The 27,737-nt window shown below is 39.8% G+C and overlaps 1 protein-coding gene across 6 annotated transcripts in view; it reads right to left on the bottom strand.

Annotated features, from left to right (window-relative positions):
• LDLRAD3 (low density lipoprotein receptor class A domain containing 3) overlaps nt 1-27,737 on the bottom strand; it is a 116,994-nt gene that overhangs the window by 78,599 nt on the left and 10,658 nt on the right. For all 6 annotated transcript variants that reach the window (XM_068945502.1, XM_068945503.1, XM_068945504.1 and 3 more), the window contains exon 2: nt 1,244-1,390. In XM_068945502.1, the coding sequence (XP_068801603.1) occupies nt 1,244-1,390 (147 nt within the window). The remainder of the gene's footprint in view (nt 1-1,243; nt 1,391-27,737) is intronic.

The following is a 27,737-nucleotide window of genomic DNA, read 5'->3' as shown; positions in this document are numbered from 1 at the left end:
CACTGTAGGTATATACCTACATGCCTGAAAGTAACTGAACCTTCTCTTTAAGCTATCACCAAGGCTAGGTGATGGAGTATTTCCTGGTTTATAAGGATCGTCCATCATTGAGACTTTCAGGACATTATCATCAACTTTCAGAATTCAGAGCCAACAAGTAACAACATAAAGTCTTCCCAGTCTCCTTTGCGATTCCCCAACTTTCTGCCCCAGTGAAAATTCTTCTTCCCCACAACTGCCAGGGAAGAAGCTATTCCTTCTTTTACTCCATAAGGGAAGCTAGTAACATCTTAGAAGTGTCCTGGGAAAGGTCAGCTTCTTACAGTGGTGTTTAAAATTAATAACAGCCTCCGTAAAATATATACGTAAAGGAGCAGTGCTTGTTAGACCAAGAGTGGCAACTTATTTCTCCGAAAGTTTCAGAAACATTTTAGAAACACGTGGAATTTCTGAGGGTTCCTCTCTGCCCCCAAACTGGATTTTAAATCACAATGTTATGCTGAAAGGCCCAGCACAGTCTTGTTATCTAGATATACTGTGCAGCCTTGGAAGTTTCATGATAACTAAAGGTTGAGTAACACTACCTAAAGCTTAATTAATGCTAAAAAAAAGGACAAAACTACAAAGGAGACCCAGATCAGACTTCTGTAGCTCTCTAAAACTGGGACTGCTGCAGGTAGGATAGAAAGAAGTTAACATTATTAGCCAAACCATTTGCTCTGTTTTCCAGAAAGTAATAGTCAATTACTATTGAAGTTTCAAAGGCTTAAGAATTACAAACTGGTAGGAGAGATAACACAAGGAACAGAATCGTGTCAACAATTTTGAGACAAAAGGAAATCTTCTCCATAGTCAGAGCTCTTAACAGGGGAGATGAACTTGTAGCGCTGGGCAGCTACAGTCTCTATAATAGAGGCCAGTGTGCTGAAGTTGCACACGCAGCACATCACTTAAAGTATCTTCCACTGGAAAATCCTAGGACAGGTCTATCTCAATTTATCCAATTGTAAATAGGGGTTTAGGTACCTACTACAAAGCACCAAACTAAAAAATGGCCAATTTGAGGAGCCTCAAAGACTTGACATAATTGGAAAGGCTATACATCTTTTCTAACAGAAGAGACATTAAAAAAACTGGCAGCAGCCTCATTACTTAAATAATGTATACTGCAGAACACAATTAATGCTGCCTAGCCAAGCCTCGTCATACTAGGCACGTTTAAGCAATGGCAATGGTCACTTACGGCATTCCTTCTCATCACTTTCATCAAAGCAGTCTGGCAGCCCATCACACTGCCAGGCCCCTGGGATACAGCGCCCATTACTGCACATGAAATTTCCAGGAATGTTGCATTCATTTGTGAAGTTATTCCCTGGCAACAGTTGGCTCTCTGCAACACAAAAGAGGAAAGGTTACAGGAGATTAAAAAAAAAAAAAAAAGGCAGCAAAAGCAGTCACTGAGCGAGCTGTTTATCAGCAGTTGAATCAACATGAGACAAACGGATCTTGACTCTGGTTATTCTGACGTTACTTATCAGTATTCTGAATGTGGTACTTGTTAGCATTTTCTCTCTCTTAAATCATCATTTCACCTGTTCTCCATTCACACTCCTCATCTTACAGATTTTTTTTCTTGTTATTTTCTTTCTAGGAACATACAGGCAGCCTTCTTTGTATCCTCAGGCCACAGCAAAATTTGTTTAAAATCTCTCCTCCTTCATAGGGTCTAAACACAAGTGAAACAGAAGAGGCTACAGCAAATCAGCTCCATACCCCTATGTTTCTGTCAGATCAATACTATGCTCACAGAATATTTTGTTTTTACCTGCAGGCTGGAAACCAGGTAACACATTGGCTAACTCACACTAGCTTTTCAATTCAATTTTACATATAATGCTGCTAGTCAAAATCAGAATTGAGCTTCCTGGTCTTGATCTAGTCCCTTGGCATACATCTTTCCACAGGCAAGTAAGGTAGCTGGCACATTAGAGAGTTTGCCAAGCGGAGGAGGTTTAGTAGTAGGCCGCTACATATCAAGAGAACAGTGTGACAGGGAAGTCAGTAGACCAGCCTTTGAGGTTAAACACCACTCTAGCCAGTAATAGATTAATCTGTTGTGATATTTGCATTCTAAAAGTAATGCACAGAGTTGGAAATACAAATGCAAACTTAAATGAAGGGAGATAAATACACTTAAGTGACTTTAATAAGCAGAAGAAGTTCATTCAGGGGGTGAGAGAAAGAATACCCTTGTCCCTGTCTCTGTCACGTCCTAAGGCAGTCCCAGACAACACGCTCCAAGCAAGGCCTTGTGAGGCAGGTGCGACAACCTTAACCACTGGCCACACACACAGAGCCAGCTGTAACACTCCTGCCAAGGCATCTTAAAGAAAGAAAGAAAGTGACAGCCTGTTAAAAGTAAGGCCAGGCTATGCAGCTGGCAATTTTGTGTCCTTTGCTTTTATCAGTTTCATTCAAACCTCAGTTTCATTCTCTGCATCAGTGCTTTTCTGGTCAAGTGAAAATGGTTTTGCTCTCTCCACGCTGCAGTGCAAAAAGGCTACAACTTGCTGCACACTGGAAAACACTCAGCTCTGGACTATTTTAGTACTACTGTCACATGAAAAGGTGCCTGCTCCCAGCAGCTGTTTGGGTAAAGCTCTACCCAAATCCACTTCAGGCCCAAGTCCCTAAATCTGTATCAGGGATGAGCACGGTCTGTCCTTGTCTTTTCCAGCAATGAAAAACTGAACAGATACGGAGCTGCCAATAACAAACCCCAGGCTAGGGCAGTCTTAAAGTATCACTATTGACATGAAGTTTTGCAGTTTTATGTTCCATCAACAAGTGTCCTTTTTTTTTTTTTTTTTAAAATATCAGTACTTGAACACATTCAAGCCAGTCTTTGTCACAGACTTGTATCTGATAAGCAATCACTAAGCCAAACTCGCCACTCTCAAACAGCTACACAGAGGGTGAAATCATCAACCTTATCAGCAAACAACTCACAGCATGCTAATCATGTGTATGCCTGCAACTGGAGAAAACCTACAGCAGTTATTACAAACTAAGGTAGGCCTTCACCAGCTTGAGATATGATAGCTGAAAATTCTTTTTAATGTAAAGGCACAGCCAACACGCCATATTCTTAAGATTTTTTTTATAAAGCATCCAAGAGCTTCAAAATAATCTTAACCTTCTTTCCCTGCTTGCCTAAAGAATAGCTTTCAGGTCAGTATGGTACCTCTGGAAGACTCTTCTGGCACTTGTAATTATAGCTGTTTTTAGAAAAAAAATTTACAAAACTGAAAGTTCCTGTCTGAGAAGTCTCAGATGTAAAATGAAGGTTTTAAACTTGACAAGAGAACCAGGAATTACCAATGGTTTTTTCCTCTCTCTCTTGAGATCTAAGCATCTAGGCAGTACATTTAGGCAGAAACAACAGAAAAGGTGTCATTCTTATTTGTGCTTTTGCTCTTCACTACTTTCTTGTCTGACCCTCCTACCTACACCTCCCCACTAACCTGCTCTACTTCCATATGGAAGCTGCATCTATTCAAAACCCTGCTGCCAACACCTAAGTGAGAACTCTTCTAGACTTTGTGACAAGTCGCTAGCTAAGAACAGGCTCCAGGTCTCACAGCTACTCGCCTTAACTGTCATCTTCCCTCTAAACACTGGGGTATTTCTGAGAAAACAAGATAACTGGATGCATTTCCAAGGACTGTAAGACCTGTGGAGATCAACCGAAGCTTAGCTCCTGTCAGATCAACTGCTCTATCTTGCCTACAAAGCTTCTGCAATGATCTTAAGGCTTCTTTAACTTAAAAACTTAGATCAAGCAAAATCAATTAAGGAAAGTTTTAGGTTTCAAAAAGCAAAATAAAATAAATCCCCCAAAGACAAAGAACTGCCTCTCACATTTAACAACCCCTTTAAATAAATGCTATACTTGCACTCTCCTAAATTGAAGGGACATTTCTGAGACAGATACTAACTTTCATTCGTTACCCAGCAAGATGTTTGTTTATAGGATTTCCTTTGTCATACAATAAATTTATCCTCAATGTTCTTCTAAAATAAGGACGTATTACTAAACTTTTTTTCTTTTTTAAATCAAACAGGAAACAAAAGATAAAGGCAGACAGAGTTAGTTATTGACAGCCCTATGCAAGCTTTGCTACAGAACTGGAAAACTCAATTCTGATTCAATCCTATTTCAAAGCAAGAGCTATTTCTCTTAAAATATGGCCTTTATCAGCTGCTAGAAAAGAGTCACAGGTTACAGACAAAGCAATTTTAATGTTACAGTCAATGCAGCTACAAACTCGTTATGCACATTACTCTATCTCTAAAGAATCCATGTGGATAAAGAACTGTCAAAACAATTGCACATGTGGAACTGTTTAAATTACATAGTTCCTTCTGCTCCCTTCACTTTGGAAGTCTCCTTTAACCAACACAAAAGCCCTCAAGGCCCACAAGGAAATCCTCAATCTGGTCCTCACCTCCCAGCCCTCAGGAATGCAATGTCCCTGCCTACTCCCTGAGAGTGCAGCCTGCTGCATAACTCAAGGGTACTCTGCACACACGCATGGCAAGGAGCAGCATCACACACATGTAGACAACAGACATGGAAAGGACCTAATCAGATCATCTCATCCATTTTTCTGGAGGACTGAAGCAGTGTTTTAATAAGGTCCATACAGATGTCAGATTCTGTGCAGCCAACTTGCTATGCTGACTGTTGGCAGTGGCAGAAATTCCTTCAATCTGGCAGGGCTGGCTTTCCAATAGCTGACATATTTACTCTGCAGCCTCTTTGACTAATTTTGAATCCAACCCAAATATGAGCTGCGTGGATGTGTTCAGTTAAGCAAAGGAGGAGGGGAAGAAGGGGAAAGAAGTATTCGATTTTCACTGCAACACATTGCTCACTTTAAAAAGCGTACCATCTGAGCTGAAAAAAAAAATAAAAAGCCTCAAATTTCACTTTGAAGGGGACTGGGTAAGAAAAGCCAATCTGTTTTAGTAGCCACTTCCAAAACTGCTGGCATCTAAATATTGAATACTGGCTAAAAAAGAACCAGGGAAAAAATAAATAAAAGGACAAGCCATACAGAGCACTTCACTCTGTATTAACAAAGCAAGTCAAGATATGCTTCAGCCCTTACCTGAAAGCACTCCAGAGAACTGGGGACATTATAGCAGAGAGCACTACCGATACACTGCTACTTCTGTGTCAGAAAGTGTAATTGGTAAGAGCAGCCTTTCTTTCTGGTCAAGGATTCTTTGAGGAAGAAATATCTACGTATGTGTTCAGCATCCTCATGAATAGTGTCAGTAATTTCAGTCTCTCTTCAAAAACGATCCATCGCCAAGGATGAAGCATGATCTCATTCCTGCTAAAGCTTTGATATGTCTTTTGTGGAAATCCAGGGATCTTCACTGGATACTTCCAGTAGATCAATGTTTATAGTTCTTTGATTGAAAAGAGAGTGATTTTGATCCATGCTAGTACATATTAGTGATGGTGAAGGAGCATCCATGACTACTCTCCTAGCACATGGTGCACAGCATACTCCATACCCAAATGGTGCTACAGCCTCCCTCTTTCTTTAATCTCCTTGCCTGGTGTAAATTCACACCAGGTTTGATTACAACATATTAGAAATCTGTCTTCACTACACTGAAATTTGCCCCATGTTGTGAAAACAAACAGGAGGAAGACAGATACTTGAATACAAGTTGGAATTTGCAGAAGGATGAGTGTTCAGGTGTAGCATGAAAAAGATATACCTCCAATACCTGCCAATAGTTGCTCAACACCAAAAAACAGTTAGCAGCTGAAGGAGAGTGAATCATGAAGACAGACTTCAACAAACATATTTTTGATCTGCATCAGTAATCTTAAAGATAACAACAAACAGTGCTAAGTATGTGGTAGGATACCTCAAGACTTCTTTCCTCAGAGGCTGCAAAACTATTTACAGACATTGACATTTAGGTCCAGTTGCTTCTGCATATTTAGCTGCTGAGCACAGACATATCTTGCCATACTTCTTTATGTTGATATGAAGCATCTGACTCACCAAATCTTTGTCTACTTTACACATATCTACTAACGTAGACGCATTCAGAAGCAGAATTCAAAAGGTGAGCATGATGAAACTCCAAACAGATTATGATTTGCCTATGAACTTCAGTTTAACACATGCATGCACGAACTTCATTGGCAAGAAAATGATTTTGTCAGCAAGATAGCACTAGTGGATTTAAGGTAGACTTCGCTTAACACTCATTTTATCAAAACGAAAGGCAGTGCTGATTTGTATTTATGACAGACTACTTAGGTCAGAACTCCAACAACTGCCACAGATTCTCCAGGCAACAAGTTACTGAACCTCTTTTGCTCCCTTTTCATCACTTCACCCGTTGTTAAAATGAAAATAGGACAGTAGCTTTTAGGAGGACGATCCTATACTGAATCCAAATCTGTACAGCATATAAAGATTGCCCATTAACAGCACCAAATACATAAGGAAAGTAAGAACACTAACTACAAGTTTACTTTCCATCTCTTGAGTAAACACATTTGATATCACCCAAAAAGTTATTTGCAGCTACATGTTTGTAAACCTGTCTCATAAATCCCCATAAGTGCCAGTCTTCAGTTTGATTTGCTTTCCTATGCACTACTGCAAAGATACTTTGACACAACAGAAGAAAAGCATCCTAGTGCATGTCTAGGCTGGTTTTGGAAAGCAAATAGGACAAGCTTTCCTCTTGCTCTGCTGTGTGTACCACTGACACCACCTAAACCATTTGTCACAAGCAAAGGACACCTGCCAGCGATTATCTGAAGACTTAAATCCCCTTGAACAGCTGTAATTCCCATCCTCTCCTCTCCTCATTTAAACTGCCTGATGATTACATTGCTTATGCACCCAACATTACAAGTTATGAGGGCTATTTGTAAATACAGATTGACAACTCTAGTGCAATATGAGTTCTCAGAAATATTTCTTCATTGAGGGTATCAGGTAAATTAGAGATTATTCCAGGAACTGCTCACTATTTAGCTTCTGCTTCCCCTTCTTCAGTTCTTCATCCATGATTTTCTAGATTTAAAAATGGATCAGGCCTAGCCACATGACCAGAAATTCCTACAGTTACTTCTCATTAAACATTAAATATTACCAAGGCAAATCAGAGTCCAGGAAAGTAACTTTTTACAGCACTGAAAAGGATGTTTTTCAATTGTGACACAAAAACTAAAATGTCAAGGAAGTCAGTCACACTTTTGAGAAATCTGAGCATCTCCAGCTATCTGGATGCCCATCTTCCACCCATGAATGCCCCACAGCAGAAACTATTTCTTGAACTGGAAAGCAATTAGCACATCATGATGACCACCACAAATACAAGATAACATGCAAAGAATATAATATCTTTTTCTAAAATCCTACAGTATTATTTTAAACAACTGGCACATTCCCCATCAGAGGTGGCCGCATTTCAGCATTTAGCAATGCAAATTCCTCAATTCAATATAATCTCCTAAATTTTTCCTTAATAAACAGCCATTTGCTTCTTCCTTACACTGAAGGACTCAGAAGAGGTATCATGCGCCAGAACTGAGCTGAGGTGAACAGGCTTACTTTAATCCTTCAGCCTTCATGACCGGATTCACGCTTGGGGGACTGGGCATTTCACTAGAATCCTCATGCCTGCCTGTCTCCAGTGCAGCTGCTCAAGTATGCCAAAGACACACACAGTTCCCAGGGCCAGAGGCACTCAGCACAGCTAGCATAGTGGATGAGAAACAGGCTATTCGCCGTTCATGGAGCAACTGTGGAGCCTGTTCGCAGCAGCATGCTAACATAGGTTTAAACAGAAAAAAAGAATAAGGGAAGAAGAGAAAGGAGGAGAAAGGGAAGTACTTATTCAGATTCAACTTATTCAGATTACTGAACCAAGTGCATTTTTACAGGGAAGTGCTTCCCAGCAGCAAAAACTGGAAAACAGCATATCAAACTGAAAGATTTCACACTGTACTTATCCCAACTAAAGCTATCCAACCAGGTCTCTTCTAAATAAAGGAGGGAGAAGTAATTCGCTTTTACTCTTAATGCCTTTGAAGAACGTATTGCTCTAACACCATCATGAGGCCAGCATTATTCTCATCTTCTTCACAAAAGGAAATGACTAAAGGATTTACCTAATGGCACACAAGCCCTACAGCTGGTTGAGACAGAATTCAGACTTCAAGACCTCCAGTCTCTGCTTTAGCAATATACTAATAATTCCGTGCTGAATAGGAGTCATTCCGATTTGTATCGGACAGCTGTAAACACGAGAAATTAATTTTAGGGTGGGGGAAGGGATATGACAAACTTTATTTTGCAGTCTCACTAAGAAGCTCATGTGTCCCATTGCACTAGTCCAATCTCCTTGCAATTGGATCAAGCCAACATGATGCCTGAAAAATACTGAGATCACACCTGAACTGTGACAGTACTGAGATAATATATTGAGTCTTTCAGTTATGAATTTAAGCATTTAACTCTCCAAAGTGCATATGATGTACAAACGAGAACAAAAGAATGGTGGATTTAAGCCCTTACTATCCCCTAGCAAATAAGGTTCATAATCCTTTGCAACTACTGGAGTCATCATGTAGCTACCTTTCTCCCTATTTTTGGTTAGCGGAGACTCCTGGAGATTTGTGGAAGAGAATCAGTACATGACCCCCAACTTCCATCCTTTGACAACAATGGACTTTTCAGTAAACGGTTTTCTTTACTGAATTGTTTCCCTTCCTGCCTGGCCTCAATTCCCCAAGATAACTTATAGAGCAAGTCCAACTCATAGATTGTGATTCCCATCCACACAACCCCTGAAGTAAAATCAACACTCCAAACTTAGGATGGCTTTGTTTTTCCCAGATGCCTCCCCAGTTTTGTTTCTTTTCCTTCAGTGACTTTAAGCAAACTGACTAAGAAACCAGTTACCATGCAACCAAATAGAGCATGAACTTACATAGCACCCATCCATCCCAGAGAAAGTTAATTGTTATAACAAATTTTCCCTAATTATTTGTTCTTCATGTTTTCAGAAGAGCTTAGCCATTATCTCTAGGCACTTAAACAGAAAGATAACACTGTCTAGAATAAAAAGTTGAAATAGAAAGAACATATTTCACCATACAGCTGTCCTCTTCACTGAAGAGTCACTCTGTTCTAATTCTTTTGTCTTATCTAGAGGTTATCTTTTTGATCTTCCAGAAGAGAAGATGATGCTCACTGATTAAAAAAGGCAACAGTACAACTGATCGAAAGCAAGCAATCCCCCACAACACGCATACTACTCTAAAAACACGGAGTTCAGACAAAATCTACTCTTACAGAAGACAGTTGATAAACAAACTTTTCCAAGTCAGCTTCATATTCAGGTTCTTAAACACCTTAACCGGAGCGCAGCTTAAAGCTACATATACCTTCACATTCCTTGATAAGCATAACAAAGAAAGAAATAGTATTGGTTGCTGTACAGTTGCTAAAGACGACTATAGGATATTGCATTTACTCAGGCTATGTGCATAGTTAGCAAAGAAATGCAAGAAAAGTAATACCAGTTGACTTCTTGGAATGCTTCTAGTTTCTGCTGCACCACAAGAAGCTCATATTTCAGATTTCTGTACGGCACAGAGCTCAGTTATTTATAGGTTATTAAGGGTTTCAAGTGGTAGTCAGTGACTACCTTTGACTTTAGGCTTTGAGTCTTCTAGAAAATATCTCCTTTAGCACATTGCTTTAAGTCACAGGACATTGGCATTCCTTCCTCAAAATCCCACCTATAGATCTACTAGCACTGCCCCAAACAGTAGAGCCTTAACAGCATTAACCCTGGGTTTTCTACTTCTTAGCAGAAGGTACAGCTTCAAGGTGACACAGTTGCACATTCAGACAGATTATTTAAAAGTTCAGCTTCAGCATCAGAAAACAACAGTCACCCTCACAGGCTGTATGACTGATCTGCCCTTTACTGAACCAGCTCCAACTTTCCTGTCATGACTACTGCCAACAGCTTGGCTTAGACCCTTACAGAGTGTCGCAGTGCTAATTCCCAAGAGACATACTGTCACAAGGAACTTTGCTTTGACTGCAATCATGTTACTAGTGTCTGATATATAATCCTTTTCCAGAAGTTCCCTAGCTAAAAATGCATGCTTTTTGAAATTAACTTCAATTCTTAATTGGATGGAAGGTTGAGAGAGTACTGGTGGCAAAAAATAAGCAATATAAATACACATTAAAAAAATCCCAACTGAGTATCTTGATGAGAGTAGCAGCAAAAACAGCAAGAAAGGACAAATATCCAAGGACACAATTTCTATACTCAAACTTGCTAAAAGCTAAGCTAATCCTATTGATTTGATACCTGCCATACTCAATGACTCAATGCACTCTGTATTTTTTTTTAATTCTTAATAAAATACAGAAACTGTACATATAGAAAAGCATCCAGCTTCTTCATGAACCACATATCATGTATAATCATCACTATACTCCAGCTACCTTGCAACAAAGGGCAACAGTAAGCCACCACACAGATTGCACTACAGAGTAAGGACACCTCCAGAGAACAGGAAAGATCATTGCTTTTAGCATCTCTGAAGATAGTACTTTACCTTGTCTTGCTCAGTCTCTTTCTACCTTTGAAGAAAGAGACCTGCATGTACTCTGTCATAATTATACAGCCACGTTACCACAGCGCCTGAAGTCATCATCCTTTTTACATTTAACATCCTTATGATACAGCTAGGTATATTATCCTTTCACAGATGACTCAGATCATGGTTTCAAGAGATAGTACGTGAAGTTTTGCAGCAACCAGTGTCAGATGAAGAAAGAACCACAAGTATCTGACATTGTGATGAACCAGTATGAACATATTCTGCCAGGTTTGCCTTAAAGGCTTTGTTCAAAACAAACAAAAAAGCCCACGAACCTAGCTTTGGCTTGGTAGACTTTATGATCAATACAGTATCATCTGACCTCCCACAGACAACACTGCTGCATGTTACCTAACTGAACAGATACGCTGCCTGGATCGAGCCTGCGCTCTCTGGTGATCTGGTTCACAGATCTGTTATTAGGGATTCTAGAACCACAGCCTAAATCATTCTCAATAGGGCACAGAAGGAAACAGAACAAAAAGACAACAAATCTCACTGTTGTTTCTTATGTCCCCAATATCATTATCACACCCTTTCACCAAACCCTCCCCCTCTATGATTGCAGAAGGCCTTGTTTTTCTAGATCTCATGCTCAAATTACAACCCATCATCAATTTGACACGCGACAGATGAAAAACACTTAGTTTTCACAACTCTTCCATGACAGCCTACTTAGAACAGAGGTATTAGAAATACTTTCTAAAAACACGGAACTTGAAGGAAAACAAAACAAAGCAAACACGTTTCCCAGTTCCACACTGCAACATCAGCTCTGGCTGCTGGTTTGGCTACTGTTGGAACTCAATCCTTCTTCTTCTTGGGGGGGAGAGGGAGGGGGGAGAACGAGGGGAGGGGTAGGGTGATGCAGCCATGGGAAGTTGGCTGGAAAATTAAGTGATATCAATCACAGTCAGGGAAACATTTACATTCTGCTATCTGCAACAACTCTTTTAATGCTGAAACTCTTTCCTCTACCAGTCTCATCTTACCACCTACTCTGCTGATAAGATATGGTAAAAGAAACGTACTCATGCCCAGTACCCACCTAGAGATAATTTTTCCAAGGTGAATCTTTTCTTCTTCTCCCAACAGAAGGAACTCTGAGTACTAATCCTGAAGGGTTTATTGATAAGGAGGAAAGAAAAAAGAAATATAGTCTCATATCAACAAATAAATATCTTAGTGCTGGAGGAGAATACTAATAATAAGCTTTCAGTTTATTCCAAGATCTTGCTTAAATAAATGATTGCCTTTATTTCACAAATCCTTTATTTCACAAATTGCTGAGATAACTGCATTCTGTCTGCGAAACACAACAGAACATAAAATTTTAAAATGCTCTTACTATGCAGAGCCTAATCAGTCACCCATAAACCTGGCCTTTAAATATTCATGCGTGATGAAACCAAATTGCTATATACAGATCTCTATATAGTTACTTTCCGCTGTTACATCTAGATTTTGGCTACTTGTTCTCTCAGCAAACACAGTCCTCTTTGTTTAACACTTTCCTCGGCAACAGGATACTTCGGTCCAGCATCACCCAGCATAAACCATAAGTTTGTGTAAACCTGTAAGAGCAGACTAAAGAACTGGACACTAAGTCTTGTACAAAGTGACTGTTAATATTAAACAACTCATAACGTGTTATTCAATCAAAGGATAGGAAAGGTAGGAAAAGGAAGAAAGAATGATAATGTACGAGTTTAAACTATATTTGGAATTCCACTAATTTGGGTGCTGAATCTTTAGAAATACCGTTGGCTTATTTTACTTACATACACTTGAGATGAGCAGGTAAATAAACCTTTTCCAACCACTACCTAGCAGGACTGCAAATACACAGAAGTGAGTTATGTCCAATGTTAGTAAAATACAAAGGAATAGCCTATAACAAAACCAATGAACAAAAATTCCATTTGACAAAGAGCCCTTAGGGGAGACTCCCCCCTCCCCCCAGTACTGCAAAGGTCTGGGTTTAAATTTCTTCAAGTGATACTGCATTGTCAATAAAAATAAAAAACCCTTACCTAGCAAAATTTTAAGCTTAAGTTTCCCAGTTACAGAACCATTATATTCAAAGGTTGAAGGTTTTTAATTACTCTTCCAGACTGGTTTCTGCAAGGGCTTTTTTCACATTAAACAGATGCAACAGTTCATAGTAGGCTGCTGTTAAACTGTTTTCTTGTTTTAAAACGTGTATTGAATTGCCTGTACTTAGGGGCTTTCACAGTATGGTTTGCTGTGCAACTCTAGGATGCCCAGTCTTAATAGCTGAGCAGAACAGTCTCACTCTGTTAGATTTTACAACAGACATAAGAAAAATCCCACAGTTGTTCTGTCCAGACAGAACAGCTTGATTCACTACCTATTTCCCCACATACCAGTGCTTTTTCAATCTATTCTGTTGTGCCATTATATCGGTTACTGTATAATTTTTTATCCTCCTATAACATCACTTGCTCTAGGAGCATTTCACTGTAGTAACAGTATGATCTAATTTATAGGCACAAAACACTGAAGACCTTTGGAGTTGGTAGCTGATACTGGACGCAGCTAGTTCACAGAACACCCCTGTGTACAAAAGCAATAATGCCTGAAGATGCGAAAACACAAAAACATAGAAGTGGAGAACAAGGGAGGAGGAGAATGCTATCTGCTCCATCAGCAGGACGTTAAGGAGGTATCATCTTGCTCCTTCTCCATGAAATATCCTTATGAGTGCTGAGTGACTGGGTAGTATTTCTGCAGTCTTTTCTCCCACAGCATCATACAGATCGCATACACAGAGTCAATGACTGCAAAAGAATGCGGTTTATATGAGAGCTACACATTACTGGAAAGAAAACAAAAAAAGCAAAAAATTAAACCCCACTATAAATAGAAATTGATGACTCGGACAGAAGAATATGTCTTCTTCCTCTGAAGGAAAAAAAAAAACAACCCTGTACCTCCAGAGACTTTAGAGTCCAAACACAAAAAATGACAATATGGAATGATACTGGTCAGTAGTAGCAGCACAATGGCAAACTAGCCATAGCTGCTTTTCCCGTACACAGCTGTGATCAGCTAAAGGTGTGTCTCCTCAACAGCTTAAACTGATCTACATCAGGGCTTAAATAGCCCCATCTGTCACCTTCCCTGGCTATGAATTACTGTCCTCCCTCTTATTAGCCAGCTACACAAAACTCCAACACAGGTGGCAGCTAGTTAAAGAGGGGAAAAAAAAAAAAAAGGATAAAAACTACTAGTAAAAGCCTTTAGCTCTCAGAGGGAAGAGCTGTCTGAATCAAACCACCATCAGGTTTCACAAGCATCAGCAGAACAGAAGAGACAACAGAAGAGAAGGGGAGGGACGCACATGCCCTGGGAGGAAGGGCAGGCACGCTGTTCCAGCTCTCACTTAAACTGTGTTCTTCTGCAGAGATCACGCATTGGTAACATGTCAGCATGGGATGCCAGCCCTAACATGGGTGCCTTAAGCTGCTGTAGAAACGCACCACTAGGATGAAAGCAAGATAAAGACTATAGCCTCTTCTTAGGCTAATAAAGTTGCTCGCCCCTACCACCTATGCCATGATTCCTTCTTTAAAGATCAAGTGAAGGAGAGTTTTCAAGAGCAGTAACTATTTGGCAGCTGCAGATCTGAATCTCTTCCCCAATATGGAAAGCAGCATTCCAGATAACAGATATGTCATACTATGTCCCCAGGAAGGAAGGCTGTCATCCCATGTTGACACCTTGCCAGTGAACAACAATTTGACAGGTGTGATGGAGAAAGGACTGTGCAGGGCCCTGAAAGCAAACTCACACAGTGTAAGCATGATGAAGTGAATCAGGAGCTGGTGAAGCACTGAACAAAACTAAATAAAAAGATGAGATTATAATGAAGTTACGATGATATTATTTGGGATTTGACTATATGTCAGTACAGCACATCTGTAGGGGAAACTAAGTTGTGGTATCAGCGTCAAGGGGAGAGCTTTGCCCACACAACTACATGAAAAGGTCACATCTCAGAAGTAGTTTGCAAGACAAAGCCTGGAGGCTTTGTCAAGAGAGGACCAAGCCCAAGAAAGAGGCCAGGATGCGGGCCAGAATAACAAGTAAATCAGCAACAGTGTCCTTAACAATAAAGATAGAGCTCATAACCTCTCACTCAACAGCACTGAGCTAGTTTTCAAGCGTGAGGAGACTGATGACAGACAAGCAATGTTTTAATCTAACAGAGTGAGATAGATCTGCAGACTTCCCTACCCGGGGAAGGCAATTCTGTTCTTGCTTTGAAGTCTTGCCCTAAGAACAGGAAACAAGGAGTCCATAAGCCTCTCTTCTGAGGCTCCTAAAAAATCTGGAAGTGGAACAAGAATGTTTTTCCAAACAATATATTGAAACAACAGTTGAAGCTAGCAGAAGAATCAGGAGAAGACAATCAAAGAATCAAGAAAGGCAATAGTTTAAGAGGAGAGCGACTGTACTAAGTGCTAGTAACAGTGCACTGCAGGTTACGACACGGTAGTTTCCAAACAGAACCGTCAGTGGGAAATAGATGATTATTTTTCAAAAGTGAACTTAACTCCAACAAAGAGATAAGAGTTAGACTGGACAAAGGCTACACATGAACCAGGAAACACCACATATCTTGCCGACCAAACGTGGTGCAAGGTGAACTTGGAACACTGCCGAAGCTTCAAGAGGAAAGGCAAACCACTCCTCCCCAGCCGTAATATTACAGAAATAGATGTACTTTAGAAAAAAGTAAAAACACATAATAACAAGAACAACGCTTTGATTTCAAAAAATCAACAGGTGGGGCTATAATTTAATTTTTTAGTTGCCCTCCCAACAAGTGCCTATATTGAAACTGTGACAAGGCATGGGACAACCACAAGGGCACCCTTTAGACCATCCAGGACCTCACATAATTCTCACAATGATATTTTGGAGACCACTGCCAGTATAACAGCCTAACTCAACAGTGAAACATCACAGGACAAGTCTCTCAGAATGCTGTGCCATAGGTCTGTCTGAAGAGACTTTGCTATTACTTTAGACTTGAGAGGTTTCTTTTATTAAAAACAAAGCATTACATGCATTTGGCTCTTTCTGGTAGGTCTGGCTATGTGTCCTCCCCTATGCAACCCTCAAAGAAAGTTAAATCACATGGTAAAAGTAGGCAACAATTGGTTATTTATTTGAAATTGGGAAAGTCCCATAATCACTACCAGAGACCTGGAAAATAATCATACCAAGTTTAAAAAAACAAAAAACAGTTTTTATAACCACCTATCTAAAACATGATTTCCCCGACTTCAAACGGAGCTCTTTGATGAGCTTTATACAAGAATAATAAAAATGTATATAGAAGATAAAATGACCTATTTGCTGCATGGATTATATTTCTACTGTTTTCTGTAAGCAAATCAATAATAGGAAAATAAATGGCATTTGCATTTTGTCAGTGGGAAACATACTGTTATGAAGATACACAGAAGGGATTATATTGAAGTCAGAGGCTCACTCTTCTCACAGGAGTTTAGTTTCACCTTATCTATTTCACTTATTCATTGTAACAGAAGCTCTAGTTCACAGAAATGATGTTTCTCCATTACAGCGGAACTTAACATTGTGTCTTCCTGCAGATGGGAAGTTAATGTGGGGTGTGTAGTGTGGGTGCATAATTTTTTTCTATGGCATATGTGACCAATTCTTTCCAGTAAAAACTGCCATAGCAAGATTCTATCCAAGCAAACCACACATTACAAATTGCTTTAAAGCAATTTGTAAAATCATGGGTTTACTTGTAATACATGCAATCTTGGATTTTGGCTCTTTCAACAGTTGCTATGTTTAACATCACAGTGAAGAGGGAGGAATACTGGAATGAAGTTGGACAGAGGAAGATTTAGCAAAAAACAGAGGGGGGAAAAAAGCCAAATGTGTTTTAATGTGTGTACAGGAAACCTGACACTGGCCCCCCCCCCCCAACGCCAAGCAACAGGGACAACGCTGGTCAAAGTGTCTGAAAGGACTATACAAGCAACAGTCCAGGATTTAGGCCACGCGGTCTTTCAGCTTTCTTCCTTTTCAGTTTCTTCTTTGATTCCTGCCAATTCTGTTTTATTTGCCCAAATCCTCTAAACACTTGCCAACAAAGGCAATGTCCATTTTTAAAGTCTATCCTGTCCTTAGAAAAAGAAAATCATCTCACCTGATCAAAGTACCCATTAGATAAGAGGCACTGAAGAGAAGCTTCACAGTGCACTCCAGCTGTTAGGGAAGAATAAGCATTTATATACTTCAGTCCCTAATCCAAGTATTTTAGGTATCTCACTTAAGCCACTTGCACCTTCCCAACTTGAATGTGGTATTTTACTAAGACTGTTGAATTCCTGGACAAATTGTGAGTTAACATAAGTTAACACGTTTCTGATTAACTACAAAACCATTTTGGTTTTTAAGGCTTCACTCAACATTTTGAGTCACGTATTCCTCCAGCGAGTACTCCTCCCCAGCCCCCCAATAAAAATCTAGAACCTTGCTACAACCCCATAGATCATTTTCTTGGTTAAACAGTCCCTGAAAACGCCACATTCCTCCTGGCATCTGTCATATTTACTCAGGCTACAAAGTGTCCTTTCAAAAAGCCAGGGCAGAGGCATGTCCAGACAGAAAATGCCAAACTGACAAATACTGGGAGGGTTGTGGAGCAAAGCAGTGAGCCTGTGAACCATCTACAGTGTTACACAGATGAGGAAGGGAGGGAATGGGCAGTCTCCAGAATTTTGTGAAAATTTTCAACAAAAACAAAAGTTAATAATATTCCAGTGACTCAGGAGACTCAAGATACCCAGGCAAGACACAGAGCTTCTCAGTATTAAAGTTTTTATTCTCAAAGTTCATATTTACTTCGCTCTAAGACAGAGTACATTTGTTTTTACACAAAAGCCAAATTGAGATGTAGAAACCACTGCATACCAAGTTCATGGATTTCCCTCCCCCCTGCTTTTTTTTTTTTTTTTCCCCAAGGTTCTAAGGAAACAAATGTTATCATCTGCAGTAGCATTTCAGAATCACCATAACTGGGGCTCCCGAGTGTCCTGAGGAATATACCAGCGAAACAGCCATTGCAGTTTGTCGCCACTAAGGGTTAATTCTAATTTCCAGTCTCATTGGCTCAGTTGTACATTCCCATAAATACCAGCCCAGCAGATATAATTGCAAAGCAGGTATGTTTGGCTCCAGTCACTCTGCCAGTTTAGTGGCAATGAATGTCTGAAAATTACAGGGTGTAAATTTAGCAGGGTGGGTCTCACGTGTGTGTTTCTTCACTGGTAAAGAATGTATTTGATTAATCAAAATTAAAAGAAAGATATCACACTTCATGAAAGCTTGTTTATTTCTCCCCTCCCACTGGATTGAAAGAAAAAAAATGACTACGATGACTGGGTAACGACAAAGGCAACACAGCTTGTCCATTGCTGAGTTTCAACAGTAATTTCTTTTTGGTCAACGAGCAGTGTTGCCAAGCAACACTGGCTTCTGCACAGTAGATACCAGTAGGGACTGGACGACACAAGGCAACAAGGGAAAGAAACCTGTGGAATAAAAGGACAACCCAAACATATTTTCTCCACAACTACCAGGTTCAAATTTCTCTTACTCCCCCACCACTCCTAAGGAATCAGTAACTAGCTAGGCTCTAACACCATGGTTCTCTACTACTCCATAAATACACATTAGCACTTTTCTTCCTATCCCTACCCAAACGACAACGTTCACTACCAGATATTCAGAAGACAATAAAAATCGGATATGTAGGACACTCTGGTAGGTAATATAAACTTAGTGCTAGACTAATGGCCAGTACCATTTACCAGTCCGTTAGTGTAACACATTTGGGCATCAGTGAAAGCTTCTCCTATCCCACTTCACACACCGACAACAGCACCAACCAGGAGTAGCAGTCTCAAGCCACTGCATTTCTACAGGCCATCTCTGCTGTTAAGGCAACTCCAATTCTTTCAAGCAAGAATGATGTCCCAGCCCACTTTTAGTTCATACTAGCTGCTGTTCACATTGGACAAGCTTCTGATTTCCAAAGTAGTAAGTCTGGTCAAATGAGACATTTCATACTCTGAGGTTTTATTTCTTTTCTCTAAACCTGCTATATTATGATCAGTGAAACAGGCCCCATGGGGAGGATGAGAGGCTCTTTGAAGTAACAGACCCTACTATAACTTCTGAAAATAAGTTGAACATTTTAGAAAGAGATTATATACTTCAGACAAGATGTAAAGCAAACAGAGAGGAAATAATTAAGTTAAAGAGAGCAGAGACTTAAGCACTGATGAGTCTCCTCCTACAAAAGAAGTAGGAGAGGCTTTCACTTTATACAATTATAAACAATCTTCCCAAAGTTTTCCCTTCGCTTATATTTTGAGACTTGCAAGTTACAGAAGTATATAGAGATCAGTGCTTTTGCATAGAAGTGACTCTTACAAAGGCAAAAATTGGCTGAGAAGAGGAACTCTGCACTCAGATGATACAGTCCATGAGTAAGGGATCTTTTCAACCACCTTTTGTCATTTTTATTATGAACAAAAGATTTCACTGCTCTTAAACAAGCTTCCAAAAAGGGATACTTTCCTCTTCATAAACACCAATGCTGAGTCACACCCTGTTGCAGCTATTTAACAGGATGGCTATACTAATTGCTACATTAGCAGAAAACAGCATGCAATATTGTCTAGGACACAAGATAAGCATCACCAGGAGAGAAGCAAGTGATCCCACTGGGTAACCTGCAATCTCAAATTACATAATATAGCAGGCTCTTCTGTTTTCCAAGGGAGCTCTGCAAGCACACCCCACACTGATTAATTCCAGACAGGCCTTTGTTTGCAAGTACGGAAGAGGATGCTTGTCATTTATTGATTCTCTGCTCCTAAAAGTAAATGCCTAGAAACAACTAGAAAAACTGAGCTTTGCAAAAGAACACGGACACTCAGCCACATTTTCCACTTCAAGTCTGAAAGAAAGCCTGTCTGCATCACAGCACTTCGTGCGAAAGGAGACTGTTATGACGCTGGCGACAAACACACAGAGCAAAAAGGATAGCCAATGGTCAAAAGTGTCTTCTTTCAGCAACACTTCATTAATAATTTAGCTATTAATGGCCACGTAACTGGAGCGTTTCCAGGAGAAATGAGCTGTACTGTATAGTTGTCCATTATATTGAAGGTACTGCCTTTGCTTTCTGTTCAAACAGGGCTTCTGTTTCATTGAAGGGTCCGTCCTTTTTAAAAAGGAAAAGGATAAATGTGTGAAGCTCAATTAATAAATACAATTCATGTAATTTAAATTTATAACACTCAAAAAATGCACAACGTGATTACTACAGGTTTTTCCTGTCTTCCTACCCTTCTATGCAATTAAACTCCATATATTCAAGCACAATATAGTCTATAACACAGAGGAAAGATTTACACACTCGTTCTTTGCTGGACATTATGTATATTTCTCATCAAGAAGTTAACACTTACAATAAATTTTTCACTCTTTTACCATGTACGTTGATTCATATTCTGTGGACTAGCTGAAAGCGTAAAGGGGAAACTAAGATAACAATGAATACAATACAATTGGGAAAATTTGCCGAACACAAGCACCCTAAAAACAGCTTAGTTCTTGGGAAACAAATCACAGGCTAGAAAGCATCCTACACCATACTCATGTATTTATATATGAAGCAGATGATCCTGCTCAGCCAGTAGCATTTAAATTATCTACCAGCTCTTTACACTTTTCCAGTAGATTTCCAAAGTAATTAATCTAAAAGGAAAACCAAGTATTGACTGGATTACAGCTGATTACTGCACACACAAACTTAACTGAGCCAAAGTGTTATCATCACCAAACAAGGCAAGTTAATTCCATACGTGAAACCAAAGAAGGAAGGACACCTGAGCACATCTACTGTATGACATTATCCCACACACAGTTGTCCTTAAGCTGATGATAATAGTGATTGTTTCCTTACCATTTACAGGGTCACTAGGATTACTCATATGACCAGCATCTTTTCTATAAAATCCAAAGTGCTGACTGCAGAGTGGACAAGGAGCAAGATTCACCCCATCATTTAGACTTGTTGTAGGGGAAGGAGGGAGGCAACATCTAAGGAACAAGCCACACATGCAACATAAGATCCCTCAGTTAGCTGACCTGTGTGAAGAAGATACAAAAGGGATATTTCCAACTCCAAGAAACAAGCTGTCTGTGGAAAATTAGTTTCTTACTTCCTCTAGAAATCTACTGCTAATGGCACTAGGTATCCTTCAACAGTTACTAAGTTTCATGCCAAAGGCAGGAAGACTATTCCTTGCAGAGACTCATTTTTGAGTCTCAGCAGCTTCATTTTTGTCATTATTGCAGTATTCATTTAAAAAAAAAAAAAAAAAACCTCTTGGTACATTTAAGATAACCCTGTAATCAATAAATTTCACAAAAAGCCCAGAACACCCTACACAACAGGCTTGAGTACCCGGAACAAAATCTCTCATCAGGCCCAGACACAGCGGATTGTCATGTCATTCTCAATGACTGCCAGAGCCAGGTGACACCACAAGTTTTCCTGTATCACAAGATACCTTTTGTGTTTTTCAGAGACATCTTGTCAGCAAGAAGCACATGCTAACAGAGATGTTTTGTGATCAAACACTTATTTAGTGCAAGATGAAAACCAAGGTAAAACTCTCTAAATATATAGACAGAATAAGCTTCCTTCTTCCCACCCACTCCCAAATCAGAGCACAAAATTGAGTGTGCCAGAGGAAACAAATGCAGTTACTCCCTCACCATAGTGCAGCCCAGCTCTCAACTCCTCCTTCTACTGAACCACTTTTACATCTGTGCTATTCATCTGAAGCTATTAGAATCACATTGGTGAGCAGGAGCACAGAATGAAGCATTTTGTTTACGAAAAAATGAAGCTTTAAGCCGTTATACTCAGGCCTTAAAATTACTGTCTTTCCCTTCTCAATTTGCTGCCTAGAAAAATATACAATCACTTTTTCTGTGACTCTTAAAAAAGATTTAGGAACATACTGTGCAGGCACGTTACTCAAGATATCCCAGTCACAACAAACTCAAGTCAAAACTCCCAGTTTTAATTTTTTTTTTTTTTATTTTCTTCCTTAGTCTGAAGAGAGGTAAGAGTGATACTGCGTGAACGCAACAAATTAGAGCCGACTAAAATTATTAGTTTGTTCCAGATATCATGAAATTCCATCTTTTGAAACTGGGCTTTTAGAAACCAACATTTTTAAAGGAAATTTGCTAACTAGAAATTGGAACCAGAAGAAAAAAGTAACCTGAAGAAATTAAGTAGTCTTTAGGGAATCCTGTAAAGTTGTTCACTGAAACCAACAGTCTTTCCAGCCTCGTCAGCAGCTGCCGGGGCTTTCAAGAGCTACAGCAGACCCTCTGTTCATGGGGACGGATATTCCACAGACATGAACTGGAAGGGTCAGCAGGTGAGTGCATCCAAGGCATTCCATGGGCACACCACATTTGTCCATTACATGCTAAAGCACGGCCCAGAAGCGCCCAGAAACTCAATTCAAACTTTGGTTCTGAAAGCCTGCATTCACTGCAGAGGCAGAAGTCGAGCTGCAAACCAGGAAATTACTCTGAGCTCTATGGCAAATCCTAGGAAAACTGTCCAGGATGGCACAGCTCTCAGATTTCTATCCCCAACCTTTTATAGGTCTGTAGGATGAAAGCTCCTGTAGATCCTAGACACTGCTCAGAGGGATTCCAAGTTCTGAGCTCAGGAATGCTGACTCCCAAGACTAACAGGGCTTCCAGCAAATAGAGCTCACCTCAGAGCAAAAGCTTTAAAGCCTGCAGACTCCCAGCTCCAAGGCAAGGTGACTGCAGGTCCTGGTACTTCTCACTGTCTCAGAGCAGCACAACCTGGAAGTAACAGGGTCACCATGGGAAACTCTGAACATGCACTGAATCAAAGATACTGAGTAAAACATTTCAGATTCAGGGAGTAAGCACTTGAAATACAGATCAGATCTACAACAGCTGTCTACAAGAGACAGCAACAAATTCCCAGAGATCAAATCTCCATTACTTCTCTCTTTCTTAGGACAAGGATCCCTCCTCATGTTTAAAGATTTGCTTCAAGTTCATGTAAGTATGGAGGGGAAGAAATAGGTGGAGACAAGATCAGTGAAAGAATATCATGCTTACATTTACTTTTTGACCATCATGCTACATCATCATCCTTTTCCTAAATTTGGAATTCAGCTTCAAGTTCAACAAACTAAATATGAAAAGGCTTGTTTTTCAGAGTCAGTTGTCAATTCATTTTTCTGTTCAATGAAGTTTAAAACAGGGAGTTCATCCATTGAAATAAAGCCATATAAGTTCACTTAAAGAGGGGGAGAACCAGGATAAACAGCCTCAAAAATGTGTAGAAGTAGTAACAATAATTCTTGATATGTGCTTAAGAAAGATAAAAGCTGAATCCACTTTGAAACTATATATGTTTGCAGGAAAAAGAAACATTCCCTTCTAATGGCTCCTCGGCAAACCAGACTCAGATAAAACATATGCTACTAAAGACTGCACGCTATTTATTAGGATGTAGCACAGCCTCTAAGAACTACTCAAACTACTGAAGCCTGCACAGGTATTAAACAGTTTAGATTCCGTAAGATAAAGACAATGCCTCAAACTAAAAGAACGCAATCAGAAGATATTGTGATTAAATATGTAAAATCCTTCTGTACCTACTTATATTTGGACTGGATGAGGCATTGGATAACCAAATCTTCCAGTAGCCCTAGGGAATAAATCATACAGATAAACCAGTATGTCCTTCCCCTCTCTTATTTCTATGCATATAAGACTGACATGGCATTGCTTCCTCATTTTTATTTTATTTAGCACCCTACACGGAACAGAGACTACCCTGGGCTGATAAAAACAACCACCACATATTTTCCTAGACATCTATTTTAAGTTCCCCTCTCCAGTGTCTGAACTGCTGCCAGAAAAGAAACTTCTCATTCTCCACTCAGAGACTGGAGGCATTTCCCCTTCTCCAATCAGGAAACGCTGGAAGGAGAACTTGCATAATCCCAAATCTCAGTGTCCGATGGTATGATTTAAAGTATATTCCTCACATAAAGAAAGTAAAATATAACTACAACTGACATTCACTCCAATGATGCATTCCCACTATCAGGAAAAACATCAGAAATAGCCCACGTGATTCAAAGTATGAAAGCGGCAATTTTGCCTTCTCAGCCAAGCCTATAGACAACAGCATCAGACAAAGGTGATAGATCTTTAACCACTTTGAGAACCAGCAGGAAGACAAGACCAGGATGAGCCTCTTTATCTGAGCAACTAAGAGAAATGGAGAAGTGGCACACAGTGAAGGTGTGCGTCATACGCACAGGTCTGAGCCTTCCAACTCCAGTCTGCCTGCAGTTCAGGCTTTCAATGACAAGCTATTGATGTAAAAAGCATTCCACACTCAATTCGATGCTGTCTGTCCTACTCTTTTTGCAAGATCCTCTTTTTTTTTTGTGGCCCTAGGCCAGAGCATCCATGAAGGAGTGAAAAAGACATCTGAACAACTCCCACAAGGAGGCATTTGCCAAAGCAGTGAATTGAAATTGACAGGGGAAATGCACAATTTGCTGGCGTCCTACTTACCAAATCAATCATAAACTATCTCCAGCAATTAAGTGATAATGAATTATTGATACCTCTCAATATGAGGAGCTGAGCGCTTACCAGCATTTATGAAGCTGAAGAAACTGAAGTGGCTAAGTGGTATCACCATTCTACATAAGGCACAAAATGAGGCAGACAGCAAGCAGTTTGACTCATGTCATGTATCACCAAAGATCACAGTCATCTTTAGGATGTTATCTTAGCTCTATTTGTACATGATCACACATCACTTTGATTTGTGTCCAGTCTACCCATATGTAAGACATTCCCACCTCAGAGGGGCACTGTGAGTGCTCCATGTACAACACTGAATAGTTTCAGTAATCGCTGCATCTTACTACCTTTTTAGCAAGGGTGCTATAGATGTGTTTAGCAGAAAGGGCAGCAAAAGAGGAAGCCAAGGGAGGAGGAAAAAAAAGAAAACCTCGCACTCAAAACTTGATCTCCTACATATCAGCGGTGGCAGGATTTGTTCCAGAGAAATCAGAGAAGGTCTTTAAGTCCCATCATTTCAAGATGCGTTAAGTCCTGCCTCCAACTTAGCCAACTTTTTTTGCTAATGCATTCAACTACAAACTCAATAAAAAGTCCAGAAATTTACTTGTGGATTTAAAATATTCCTACAAGCCACTCAGGACTGTCAGTATTTCGTAACATACAGCCACATCTCCTATCACTAACGCATAAAAGTAGTCTAGAAAAGAGGAGAAATTCAGCCTTCTCCTACCACTCCTCACACAAAAAACTTTCTACTCATGTAATTATATCTTTGCAGTATCAAAAACTAAACAGATACAGGAGAATATGAACATTCACTTCACATTGTATTATCTAATCCAGCCCTTCCCAGTTCTTCATCAGGCTTACTGGATTGACATGCTTACATACTGTCTACACATACTTACTTAAGCCTCTCACACTTCTAGAGCTTTCACCCTCAATGACAATTTCAAGAGTTGAGACAGACATGGATCCAGCACTCCAAACTGATGGCCATATCTCATTTGACCTGAGCTAAACAACACAATGGTTTAATGCTAGTGTGCTGACTTCCAATCCGCTCCCCCTGACAGGAACGCTAGCGATGTAAGCTGCAGGAGGAGGAAGATTAATATTAGTACTTGCAACATATTCCAGCCTTGAAGATAGGATCCCTGCCAGGAAAGGGCATCTTTCTGGATGGAATTTAAGATGACTGGATGCAGCGTTCAGCCCTAACACAGATGCCTTGCATGGTCATATTACTCTGCTTTCCTTGGCCTCAGTTTTCCTTAACCATTAATGATTACTAATGCTCTCCTATCCCACAGGAATGCTGCAAGTGTACATAATTTATGCTTGCATGCTGCTCAGATGCTAAGGGGATGATGGGTACCTGAAAATATACAGTGATCAGTAGTTTTCCAATTTTTTTTTTTTTTTTTTTTTTAAGACTCACCATGGACAAAAAGCAAAGTACCAATATCAAAGCCCACAGCTGCATCTTGAATAGTCTATTCCTCAGTAGCAAACAGACAAAGTAATATTAAAACTCCGAGTGATACGCAGCTAACATTCAGTCCAGGGATTTTGATTAAAATATAGGTGCATCTACCTTGCAATGGAAGAACTTGGCCTCTGAAGCTCCTCAGGCTACTTAACTATCAGGTAGACCTAGTTTACACGGTAACTCTACAGAGATAAGTGGTCCACTGAATCTAGTAAATTCAAGTCATTTTAGAGAAGAAAATTAATGGTCCTATTTTAAAGGCCTATATTTACACTCACTGGAGCTTGGTAAGAATCTCTGGTACAGTGTCAGTTTTTGTTTTCGTCTTGCAAAAATACACACATACATTTGTTCTGCTTAATGAAGGGGGTGGAGTTCTTGGGGAGGAGGAAAAGGGGAGAACAACTTGGGAAACTTGCTTAAAAATAAATTATGAATCTCCTACATTTCAACTTCTGCAAAATGATTTTGCTCTGAAAACATGCAATAACTAGTTCTTGATACAGCTGCTTATACCTAGGGTTTCATTTTGATGACTGAGCTTGCTCTCATTCAAAAACGTTCTCTAACCAAAACATTTACTACAAAATGCGTAGAATAATATACCTATTTTCCAAAACAATAGACCAACACAGTCCTTCAAAAAAATTGAAACAAACAACACTGGGGTATTTACTAAGTCTATGCGAAGTTAGCTTTCTTATAGGTGTGCCAAATTCTGTTTTTTAAAGTAGTTTGGAAGGCTCAAGTTTTCAAATGCCCAGCTCATCACACCTTAGAGGGCTAGATCTGCAAAGGTGGAAAGACTGCCCGACTTCCGAAGAGTTCCTTGTTTCATATTAGACATGCTTCCCTCCCAAAACAATCACCAGATATTTTAGAAGTCATAAAAGTTTAATTTTAACACCACAGTCCATACGGCATTGATGGATATGGGCTTAACAAGCAAAAACAGCAAGATAAGCTGGAGTGGATAGCTATCTGCAAGTTTTGCCATCATTCTTGAAAGCTAACTGACATAACCTGTGCTCATTTTACAGCCAGGAGAAGCAGTAGAGGCTATTTACCCAAAGCTCCTCAGCACATTGGAAAGACAGCCAAATCAAAAAGTTAGTTACCAGTTCGAGGCTCAGATTTTACTTCCCTTTAGACCTCATTTAAGATGAGTAAAAAAAGCTTCAGAAATTTAAAAGTTGAGGATTAACCAAGAAAACCTTTATTTCAAGATCTAACTTAAAAGATTAAAAAAAGTGACTGTAAACCATGTAGCTCACTGCATTCCTGTTTTCTCTTATGTTTCTTGTTATAGTCACAGTTTATACACTTCTGTTACAAAAACTGCAGTGTCTTGGTAAATTCCCTCCCTCCGCTATTGATGAACATTCCAACAGCAAATTCCAGTGAAGTCAGCCCACTTTCAGTCATATCAGACACAGGTCCAATGGAAGCTGACTGCTTCTTACACGGAAGAGTCTTTTGACAGAGGTAGGCTGCCTAACTGTGTGACTGTTGATGAACTAGCAAACGAAGCACCAACACTGCAAGGAAGAATTAGCTAAATCACACTTTACAGGCTGAACAGTTTCCCCATGATACTATTTACAAGGAGCAGTAACCGCCAACAGGTTAAGCAACTCCAGATTCAACCTCAGTTAGGACTAGAATATTCTGCCAGTGATAAGAACTGCTTTTTCTATCTTCAGATTTCATTGACTCATCTAATTGGATATTAAGCTCCAATAAGGT

The sequence above is a fragment of the Struthio camelus genome, chromosome 5, assembly GCF_040807025.1.
Source record: "Struthio camelus isolate bStrCam1 chromosome 5, bStrCam1.hap1, whole genome shotgun sequence".
In the NCBI taxonomy this organism is placed as follows: domain Eukaryota; kingdom Metazoa; phylum Chordata; class Aves; order Struthioniformes; family Struthionidae; genus Struthio; species Struthio camelus.
Note: the sequence above shows the minus strand (reverse complement) of the source record. Positions and strands in the feature narration are given on the sequence as shown.